This window comes from Astyanax mexicanus, chromosome 14, assembly GCF_023375975.1.
Source record: "Astyanax mexicanus isolate ESR-SI-001 chromosome 14, AstMex3_surface, whole genome shotgun sequence".
NCBI classification, from domain to species: Eukaryota; Metazoa; Chordata; class Actinopteri; order Characiformes; family Acestrorhamphidae; genus Astyanax; species Astyanax mexicanus.
Window position 1 is genome coordinate 45973424 of NC_064421.1, and position 11652 is coordinate 45985075.

At 36.9% G+C, this 11652-nt stretch overlaps 1 protein-coding gene across 2 annotated transcripts in view; it reads right to left on the reverse strand.

The window, feature by feature from the left end:
• Positions 1-10598, reverse strand: part of ehd4 (EH-domain containing 4) — a 32483-nt gene extending 21885 nt beyond the window's left edge. Inside the window, exons 1-2 of one of the 2 annotated variants that reach the window (XM_022672606.2) lie at positions 10461-10598; positions 5091-5523 (exon numbers count right to left, since the gene is read on the reverse strand). In XM_022672606.2, the coding sequence (XP_022528327.2) occupies positions 5091-5320 (230 nt within the window). In that variant the 5' untranslated portion in view covers positions 5321-5523; positions 10461-10598. The remainder of the gene's footprint in view (positions 1-5090; positions 5524-10460) is intronic. The other variant, XM_022672605.2, reaches the window with a different exon arrangement.
• Positions 10599-11652: the final 1054 nt, after the last annotated feature.

Consider the following 11652-nt stretch of genomic DNA (forward strand, 5'->3'; position numbering starts at 1 on the left):
ACCATCACTGATTGGTAGAAACTTCACACTAGACCTCGAGCAGTTTGGACTGTGTGTCTCTCCACTCTTCCTCCAGACTCTGCTCCCTTGATTTACTTTAAATGAAATGTAAAATTTACTGATGATCAGTGATGGTTTGGATGGTTTTATTTGCTGAGCAAATAAACTTTAAATAAACTAAATAACAATCACTCAATATTTTTGCACAATGCTGTATATTTAAAGGAATTTGTATGGATACACTGATAAGGGAATTGTGGGCCAGTGCCAATAAGCAGTATTTTTATGTGCATATCTGTGCAATGCCAACACATAAATATTTAGCAAAATGATGAATTTTGGACTAAATCAATGTTGATGAGCACTGTAAAACATGAATTGTTTTTTAGATGCCTAGAAAAAAGTTTTCCCTCTTATCTCCTTGTATAATTACGCAGTCATGTTTAATATAGTTTAACAATAATAATACCATTTATACAAGTTTATAAGCTATACAGTATTGTATAAGTTGCAAATGTCATCAAACAAAAGAACTGCAGATACATTAATCTTAATATTAGTAATTCCACACACATTCTTCTCTTCTGGAACAACAATACTTTATAAACACAAAATAGGCTGAAATAAAGGCCTAAGCCTAAAGCTAACACTTGCTATTTGAAAGCTCACTGTTAAGCGCCTGAAGAAAAGACTGATTTAACTATTAACTTTCAGCCTGGCTTTGCATGGATGAAGGAGGTGAGGGTCAGGTTAGGTCTTACTCCAAACAGAAGACAGTGTTTGGGCTCATAATCAAATAAGAGAATGACTAATTAAATGTATACACCGATGATTTGATTTACTCCTTTAATGGCCAATTTCCCAGACTGAGATGAAGCCTAATCCTGGCCTATGAGGAAATTCTCTAGGTGACTCAGCATCAACAAAGCTATTTAATCCAAGACTGACCTTTATCTGTATTCATAGAACCAGCGCTAACATGTCAGATAGTTAAAGGTCTTATTCCATCATTTATTCATCGATTTTAAAATGTCTAGTTGTCTCTAGTATGAATGAATGCTATGTGAGCTGCTTTTTGAGAAAAAAAAAGTGCTCAGGTGTTTCTCTTTAGCCCTGTTTTAGATCACTGAATTAGTGCTCTCTGAAGTAACACAGGATTTGGCTCTTGCTCATGAATATTCATATATGCCTTCAGGACCATTGCCTCTGATTGGCTAAGAGCACTGCAGCAGAGAACGCTAACCTGCCTTTCCCCACAATCAATTTTACAGCTCTAAAACTCAAAGAACAAAATGTTTTCAGAGATACAGCCTCAGTAGTAAAAATACTAAGCAAGTGCAAGTAGAGACTGCCTGTCGAAACGCCACTCTAGTGTATATTTATGGTCTCGGTAAAATGCAAAATCAATCGGAGATCTGATTTAAACCTTCAGTTACTTACACGAGGTAGCTAACGTTAACTAGCACTGTAAACTGAGCTGTAAGCTTCTCCTTAGCTATAGTTTCTAATCCTTTAACCCAGGTTTAGCCACGCCTGTGGGCGTTCCTGAGCCGAGGTGGGCGAGGGTATAAAGTCACTGGTTGACGTAGACACCTTATTGTATCTCTGATCAACTTGTATTTCTGAGGATTTTGTTTTACTAGCTACTGCAGACAAGGGAGGCTGAGAAACAGTTTCATATGCAGCATCATAAACAACTCAGAGAGACCTGTAATATTTCAGAAAGAACAAAAAGTGGATTTTAGCTGAATTAGACCTTTAAATGTTTGGAATTTTATGTGTACGAGAGGAACATTAGTAGACTGAAGCCATTCTTTCTCTCTGTAGCAGAAGCTTGGAAACAAAAGCAGACCAAGGCCTCCTCATTAACCTTGTTGTTCCTGCAACTTCCTTGCTATAACAACATTAAATCACCACATCCTGCAAGGACTTGACAATGAGGAAAAGGTTTCTCTGCCGAGGAAGGGATGTCGGGAGTTTTCCAGGCATAAATTAAAGGCTTATCAGGCCTTACGTCTTAAGACTACAATCACAATCATTAAAAAATGTCCTTGGTATATACGGTACTGGAAGAAGAGTATACAAATTGGAAGAGGAAACAGTGTTTATTAAAATGAATGTCAAAGACAAAAAGGGAAGCAGTCCTCTATTACTCTACTAAAGAGAGAACTGAATTTTAGGAGTAGGTAAATTGATATATTTTTATGAAAGTCATGCTAGATGAACTTTCTGTTGCTGGTTTGTAAATTGTTCATCCAGATGAAAAGAGCACACACTCTGTCTGTTTGATTTTCATGCTTAAATACACATAATGGTTTCAGTGTTTGTTTTCAGGGTGCCCATGCTCTCTCTCTCTCTCTTTCCCTCTCTCTCACACACACTTAAACACTTATTAAATTTTCCCCTGACATCCACTTTTTACATTTGTCTGGGCTTATGCACTAAAAGTGTTTGATATACACTTTTCCAACCATTTTCTCTACTGTAAATTTAATAAAATTTAACAAGATGTTTCTGTTTCTACTCGGTCTATAAGATCAATATCTGAAAATGCATCTTTTTTTGACTGCCTTTGCTAAATTTTGCAACATTTAAGAAATAAAGAAACATTTTCGTATAACTATAATGGGAAAAGGCTATATTATACACTGTGACATCACCAAAAACAGACATCATACACAAAACAACTTTCCAAGCGAGACACATTCAGGTAAAATATTTAATACTATAATTAAAGTGGCAGTCCGTATTATTTTGTTTCTAAACTGAAAGCAGAAGCATTTCTAAGTAGAGAAGGAATAAAATACGTCAACAACGGCCATCCCTGCTAAGCCTAATTTATTTATTCTATAATTTAGGGTGTCGCTTTCGCAGGAGTTCTTCTTCTGGCCATGTCACACGTCTTTACGCATCTACATCACACATACAATTTCTAAAAGGGGATCCGGCTCAGTTTTACTGGTGGAGCAATGGAGACTTCAGAAGAGGAAACTCAGAGCTCAGCAGATCATTCACTCATAGTAAAACCAAAGAAACGAAGGAGTGAAGTTCCTGACTGAGCGCTCTCTCCATCTTTCTCTCTCTCTCTCTCTCTCTCTCTTTCTCTCTCTGAATGAACATAACCTGGAATCGGATTCATCCGCTCTGAAAGGAGACCGCATCACACCCGCCCAGTTTAAAATGATTCTTCCGCATGCTCGGTGCAGTTACCCATTCTCACCAGAGAGGGCACTAAATCCCAAAACTTACAGACATCAACTTTAATATTATCATTTTTAGTGATCAAAATATGTCTCGTGCAAATCGGTATGCTGACATTGTAAATACCCAATACATTAGCTCTACAGCTAACAGCAAACAGAGGGCAGCTGAGGTTAAAAGCAGTCGTGCACCCACTTTGGGGATGGTAAATTCCACTTTTCCTTTTGATTCTTGCAATGTTTTGCAAAAAAACCTTTGGCACAAATTTCATTCCAGAATTTCAGCTGATTTTAGCTGAATTTTAGCTCTCAATAGGCGTTCAATGCTAGCGACAGGTTGCATAGCATTTGCATTTTCAGCAACATTTGGAACTCATGCATTTCCACAGAATTCATTGGTAAGAAGTTCCTCTATCATACCTATTCGTTCGTGCTCATTGGTCGATTAATCGTGACTTAATTTTAAGATAGTATTGCCCGGAGACCTAGTTGAAGGTACTGTGTGTATAAACAGTGTTTTCTAATTCTAACTATCTTTGCACTTTTTAAAGTTCTCAGTGCCCCGTTTTTAAATGTCAGGGCTCTGAGAAATCTACCAGTGAAGTGTGGAGCTACTTTGAGCTTGTTAATGGTGTAAAAATTGTGATTTCTTTGTATGAGCAATTCTGTGCCCCTATCACCAGCATTGTAAGCCTGTTGAAAACATCTGCTAAAAGCACTGTATTTTAGAATGCCGGTTTCATCTTCTGGATATGAGCCCTAATATTGATTGAGATGAAAGGTAGTTCTTTAATCTGACAATTTTATTGGATTGGATTATTTATTAGAAATGCTTTGGACCCGTTAATGAATAATTACTGAATCATAGACGCTACAGAAGCCTGTGGTTTATTCCTGGAGGGAAAGAAGGTTTTCAAAAGGTGATCTGTGTGCACTTTTTCAGCTGGGCTGAGTGTTTCCTGCCTCAGACTGAGAGACTACTGTGAGGTGGCGCTCTGTCTTCACTGTGTGTTTTGAAGTGTTTACAGGCCATTCCTCAGATTTTTTTTTTAATCTTTTTTCAGCTCTGAATCTAATAACACATATTTTTACAAGGTTTCTAAGCCAAAGATGTTTACATTTTTCTCAGTCCTGTTACCAAAACTCGTGACATTTAAAAAGCAGTTTAAAACCAAGTCTACTATTTAGTCCTTTAATTCTCTTTATATTTATGACAAAAAATCACTATACAGCTCTGGAAAAAATTAAGAGACCAGTTCAGTTTCTCTGATTTTGCTATTTATAGGTTTATGTCTGAGTAAAATGAACATTGTTGTTTTATTCCATAAACTACAAACAACATTTCTCCCAAATTCCAAATAAAAATATTTCATTTGGATCATTTAGAGCATTTATTTGCAATAAAAAAGAGAAATAGCTGAAATAACAAAAAGATGCAGAGCTTTCAGACTTTGAATAATAAAGCAAAGAAAACAAGTTCATATTCATATAAGTTTTAAGAGTTCAGAAATGACTATTTGGTGGAATTACCCTGGTTTTTAATTACAGTTGTCATGCATCATGGCATGTTCTCCTCCACTAGTCTTACACACTGCTTTTGGATAACTTTATGCCTTTACTCCTAGTTTGATGGCATGAGATCATCCATCTTCCTCTTGATTATATTATTCCAGAGGTTTTTTAATTTGGTAAAATCAAAGAAACTGAAAGTGGTCTCTTATTTTTTTCCAGAGCTGTATATGCATGCACAAAATTTGCAAAGTCATTTTTATCTTTTCAAGATAATAGCATGACCTCTCTGACTTTCTCTGACTGAAGTAAAACCTACACACAGACATTCTAAATATATTTTACTGTATTAAAAGGAATAAATGTGGATGTTGTGGTTACCTGATGAAGGTGGTCTTTCCGGTGGAGTACTGGCCCACCAGCAGCACCATGGGTTTGCTCTGGAAATCCGCCTCCTCCAGCGCAGGAGAGTGGAAGTCGTGGAAGAGGTAGGCTTCCTCTAGAGGCAGCAGTTTCTTGGCGTAGAGGCTCTGCAGGCCCTCGGTGACGGTCTGAAACATGTCGCCCTCCTTGTTTCTGCCTCCCTGCTCCTTGTTGACCCAGCTGAACATGATGCCGCTGCCGCTTTTAAACAGCTGGTATTGTGTAACTCCGCTTCTCTACTTCTGTTTTTCCCTTGTGGAAGTAGAACAGTGAGGAGCACGCCCAGCTCAGCTCGAGTCCTCACCAGGGGCCGTTAGATAATCAACCCAGCCGCTGCCTCGCTGCCTCTCCCCGCTGCTGCTCCGCTGCCGCTGCGTCTCTCGCCCTGTACCTGCCGGAGCGCGCAGACAGCAGACACAACTCATGAATATAGAATGAGGGGGCGGGGCCGCAGCGCTGTGGGGTCGAACAGTGGGCGGAGCGAGGGGCGGGGGAACTCGGAGAGGGCGGGGTTTCCGCGCCCCTTTGCTCTGTTCACTGTAGCCGGGTGAACCGGTTCCTCCCTGGGTGGGGTTTATAACGCTTTTCCCCACAACCGCCACAGCACATTTTCCATACATGCCCTCTGGAACCAGCCTGAACTGGGAAAACGCTTTTCCTGACATATATGTATATGTGTATATGTATGTATATATATATATATATATATATATATATATATATATATATATATATATATATATATATATATATATATATATTTATTTATATATATAAATATTTATTTATTTATTTATTTATTTATAGATAGAGTATAGGCCAAAAGTTTGGACACACCTTCTCTTTTTCAATGCGTTTTGCTCTGATTACTGCTTTACACACTCTTGGCATCATTCTCTCAATGAGCATCAAGAGGTGGCCACCTGAAATGAAAAGTTTTCCAAAAGTCTTGAAGGAAGGAGTTCCCAGAGGTGTTTATTAGCACTTGTTGCCCCTTTGCCTTTTTCACTCTGTGCTCCATTTTCTTTTCCATTCTGCAATGTAAATGTAAATAGTCATGAGAATAAAGAAAACGCATTGAATGAGAAGGTGTGTCCAAACTTTTGGCCTGTACTGTATTTTTTTAAGTGAATGGTGAAGTCATCCAGACTATGAAGTAACACATAAGGAATCATGTTTAAACAATCCAAAATATACTTATCTGGGGAGCTGTTAACTTGCGGTTTCTTAGGCTGTTAACTCTGATGATCTTATCCTGTATAACAGAGAGAACTGTCGCTCTTACTTTCCTGTGGCGATCCTAACTTTGTGCTAGTGCACTTGAGGGTACATTAAATTTTTTTTTTAAAGAACAATTTTGGACTGACTGACCTTCATTTCTTTACTTAGTTGAGTACCATATTTTCACAGCATAAGATGCACCGGATTATAAGGAGCACTTTTAATAAATGTCTATTTTCTGCTCTATTTTCATACATAAGGTGTACTGGATTATAAGACGCATAAAGCAACACTAGTAAGGAACAGGGGTATCGCCATGTTTTCCTTCTAATTCAGCAGGACTGCTGTAAGTCTAAACTAAGTAAACAAAACCGAAAGAAATACATTTTTTAAGAATTACAAAGTCCAAACAAGCGCTTGATGTTAATCAACACAGATTAACTTGACTTTAGGATGACTTTAGTATTAATCAACAATGCATAACATTTTATAATAATAAAAAAGCACTGAATTTAAGGTGCTAACTTTTGGATGATACAATATAACATCAGAAAACTGTAAATTGTTATAAATGTGCATAAATTGTCTGCATCTTTTTATTCTCAGGCTGCCAATCATGACAAATAGTTTTTCTGACGGTCATCATGGCAGTTTTCCAAAAGCTACAACCCACAATTCTGTCCAAAGTGGTTCCTTAAGACTTCCTTCCATCTGTTTGAATGGGGAGAGACAGAAATACTGTAAATAGGCTTAGATATTTTACATAACTGATATTTGACAAATTTGACAAAAAGCCATTATTGTAGTTTGCAGATTTTTGATCCATAATCATTTTTTTTTTTTTTTTTTGGTTTGGTATGGCTACCGCACTTGCGCAGATCTCCTTGGCAGTGGGAATCCCCACAAACACACTGACCCCTGCTCCATTCCTAGTGTAAGCAGCAAGCTGACTCACACTTGATTTAGTCCTTCTTGGGCATTGTGCCCACACAGCTTTGGAAAGAACCTACACCCACATTTGGATTGGTCACAGCTGCTGTTAAAATGGCATTGTGGTTTTCAGCTGGTGGACTGTGGTTTGGGTTTTCTTTTCTTTTTTTGGTGTTTTGAGCATTAACAGTTAGAAAAACATACACTTCTAGAGTGGTAGATATGAGTGCCCCATTGAATTATGGTATTAAAGTGGTCAAATGCCCTCTGTTGTACAATAAAATATGCCCAGATCTGGGTGCCTTTGTGTTTTCAGTTTTAGCCACACCCCCTCTGGAATATTCAGATGCCAAAGGGGGTTTAATACAGTCTGAGCTGTAACTCTGGCACCCTACTGCAGTGTGTGAGAGGGCAATACAGCAAGCTTTATTTAAAGTTACGAAGGCTGAGTATAGGCTAAATTAAGATTTTAACCTAATCTTAAAGGTCTCCTTCCACTAAAATCCACTTTTTCTTGTAAAATACAGAAGGTCTCTCTGCAACCATTGTCTGCATTTATTCATACTAGAGACTACAACTAGACATTTTAAAATGAATTAAAAAAAACGATGGAATGAGACCTTTAATCTTAACCAAGACTATTTTATCATTTGTGGTGTTTATTATAGTGTTTTGAGAGCTGGTTGGGCCCCATATCATGCAGTAGGTGCCCTTTGGTTTTTTGTAGGGCAGGGACGGAAAAAGATAGAGTTTGCCCACTGGAACCCTTTCATAAACATGCACTGACATCACTTTTTCTCAGGCGATCAATCAAAATGAGATGTTTTCTGGATGGTGGTTTCCCATAGCAACAACTCACATATAGAGATTTTACAGCTATAGCAGCACTATATAATATCTCAGATAAATGTATTCTAGGCAGGGAGTGCAGCACCTGCTCTGTTCAGAGTGCACAAGTCATATTTTTATATCAGCTGAAAAAAGCTGTAACTTAATCAGCTACTCTATCACAGCACAGCACAGTGAAAACACTGACCTGCTGACTCCAGCAGCCCTGTGTGTGTGTGTGTGTGTGTGTGTGTATATGTGTGTGTGTGTAGGGTTTTGATATGAGGGTGAAGGCTAAAGTGACTTTTGAACCAGATGAACACATTGCAGCATATTAGACAAGATTAGTGTATTATTTTTGTTTTGTTCTATTTTGAAATGAAAAGTGAAAGAGGAATAATTTGACCCCCCAAGAGATTGGAGTTCTCAGACACAACCTATTTATGTATGTTTGGCAACCATAGACTCAAAAACTTTAAATAGACATCAAAGCAAAACTGAAAATCCTGCAGGGTCACTATTTGGGAGATTTGTTGAAATGGGAGAGCACTTAAAAGGGGTCCTACTTACTTGCAATTCAATGTTCAATGTAAACATCACAATTTGCGTGAAAAATGTGAAGAACAATTAGTAATAAATGCAACTAAGTGTATAAAAATGGAGTCAAATTTCTAAACACTGGAGAGTTTTTCTACCCCAGACATGCAGCTCTCATGGGTTGCCAGATTAATACACAGAGGCAAGCAATGACGAGTCTTACTCTGTAGCTGATCAGAGTATGCTAGTGCATCTCAAAAGTTTTGAAAATCATTGAAAAGTAATTTCATTTCAGTAATTCAGTTCAAAATGTAAAACTCATATTATATAGATGTATTACACACAGAGTGATCTATTTTAAGCATTTATTACTATTTATGGTTGATGATTATGGCTTACAGCCAATGAAAACTCATAAAAAATCTCAGAAAATTTGAATATTATATAAGACCTATTAGTACTTTTGGAAGTGTGGGCAGTGTGCCAAGTCCTGCTGGAAAATGAAACCCACATTTCTATAAAAGTTGTCAGCAGAGGGAATCAAGTGCTGTAAGATTTTCAGGGAAAACACAAACGCTGCACTGACTTTAGACTTAATAATAAAACGCAGTGGATCAACACCAGCAGATGACAGACATGACTCTCCAAACCATCACTGATCATCAGTAAATTTTACATTTCATTTAAAGTAAATCAAGGGAGCAGAGTCTGGAGGAAGAGTGGAGACACACACAGTCCAAACTGCTCGAGGTCTAGTGTGAAGTTTCCACCAATCAGTGATGGTTTGGAGAGACATGTGATCTGCTGGTGTTGGAGTGTGTTACAGTTTTTAAGGTAACGTTAATTAAGAAAAAGCATCAGCAAAACAAGGCATCAGAAATGGCATGGTCATGAACAGGCCTTTTTTAGGGGTGCCCAAGTCCCAGCACCCTTAAAAGTAAATGTAAAAAGATGATTCTGATAAGTTAAAAATGGTAAAATATTAGAACATAATAAAACAGAATTTTCTCAAAATTTAAACAGCACTTTTTATGTAGTTTGATGTTTTATTGTTAGTAAGCTTTCCAGTGTGCTGTGTTGACAGTTGTGGGTTTGTGTTCCATTTCTAATATGTCCTGTATGTGTATGTGTATGTTGCCAGCAAAGTGGATATTGAGTTTTTCAGATGCCCTCAATAATCCATATTGTTTTTTTTTTTGTGTAGCTTCCTTATTTTTAGCTATTTAATTTAGACCACATTATATAGAATACAGCAGTGGGAGGAATGTTTGATAAAAATACATAATATAAAAATAATAAAAATAAAAAAAAATGCCTCAGCTCTTGTGGGAACTCTCCTCAAATGTATTTAACTACAGTCCACAAATCCCTAAAACTCCTAGAATTGCCTCTAGTATTTTTCAGACTAAAAGGTACACTTAAAATCCTTTAATTTTCCCAAAAATCATCAGTTTGTCTTTTAAAACAGGGTTATACAGGAGTTTCAGTTTAACATTAATCCTCCAGTACTGAGGCAGGAGCAGTATTAGCATTAGCATTAGCCGCTAACCACAGTGCTAGCTCTTTTGCCGTTCAGAGGTGAGTATATCAGATTGTAGTAGCCTGCATTTTTATCTTGTTAAAACAGGCTATGTGAGTTAAATCGCTGGCTAATTTACCGGAAAACTCAGGGTTCCTCAGTGTAGCGCTGTTGTGTGGCTTTTAATAGCGCTAAGCGATGCTAAGCATGACTAGCACTGCTGCTAACTGTGGCTAAATTACTGGAAATACTATATTTAAAATACTGTAAATAAAGATAAATGATTTACTCACCCAAATAAACAGTGTTCAGGAAATAAATATGTGTAGATTAACATCCAGCACTCATTTGACATTGAAAAAAAGTAGTTTTATGAATTACAGTTTGGTTTACTAATTTGAAGGAAAACATAGCAACACCACTGTTACTACAGTGCCTTATAGAGTGAAAACCTCTGGAATATAATCAAGAGGAAGATGGATGATCACAAGCCATCAAACCAAACTGAACTAGTAAAGCAGCATAAAGTTATCCAAAAGCAGTGTGTAAGACTGGTGGAGGAGAACATGATGCCAAGATGCATGAAAACAGTAATTAAAAACCAGGTTTATTCCACTAAATATTGATTTCTTGGCTTTAAAAAACTTTATAAATATGAACTTGTTTTCTTTGCATTATTTAAGGTCTGAAAGCTCTGCATCTTTTTCGCTATTTCAGCCATTTCTTATTTTCTGCAAATAAATGCTCTAAATGAGAATATTTTTATTTGGAAATGGGGAGAAATGTTGTCCGTAGTTTATATAATAAAACAATGTTAGTTTTACTCAAACATATACATATAAATAGCAACATTAGAGAAACTGAAATGGTCAGAGCTTTATATTTAAATTCGTTTATGCTTTTGGTGGGAAGGTTTTAAAAAAGACTTAGGTCGGGAAGTTTGTTGTGAAGGCAGGAATGAGCCTCACGCGCTCTTGTTATTTATTATCGTTGATAAATATGTGGATTTAGCGAAATAACTGAAAAGGAAACGTCATTAAATCAACTTTTTGGACGCAAGCACTTTCTGCAGCTCTTTGGATTTAATGAACTGTCCATCCACTCCACCGTGTGGCCACTATAGAGTACAGCTGGCTAGGTAAACCAAACTGGACCACAGACTAATATTTAAAAATATTTTTAAAATAATTTTAAATATTGTTAAAGTGCTAAAGGGGGTTTTAATTTACAAAACGTATGGTGACTGTGGTATTAAAGTGTTGAAATGTTTCACCTCCAGCAGACATGTTTTAGATTTGTGAGGCAAAAAGAAAGCAAGCTAATTAATTTGAATGAAACATACATACATTCATTCATTCATACATTCATTCATTCATTCATTCATTTAATCATTCATTCAAATAAAAACAGTACCAAAGCCTGTTTTTTTCCCCATTGTTTCATATTTATTTCTTATACATTTGCATTATACATTAAAAAAAAAAC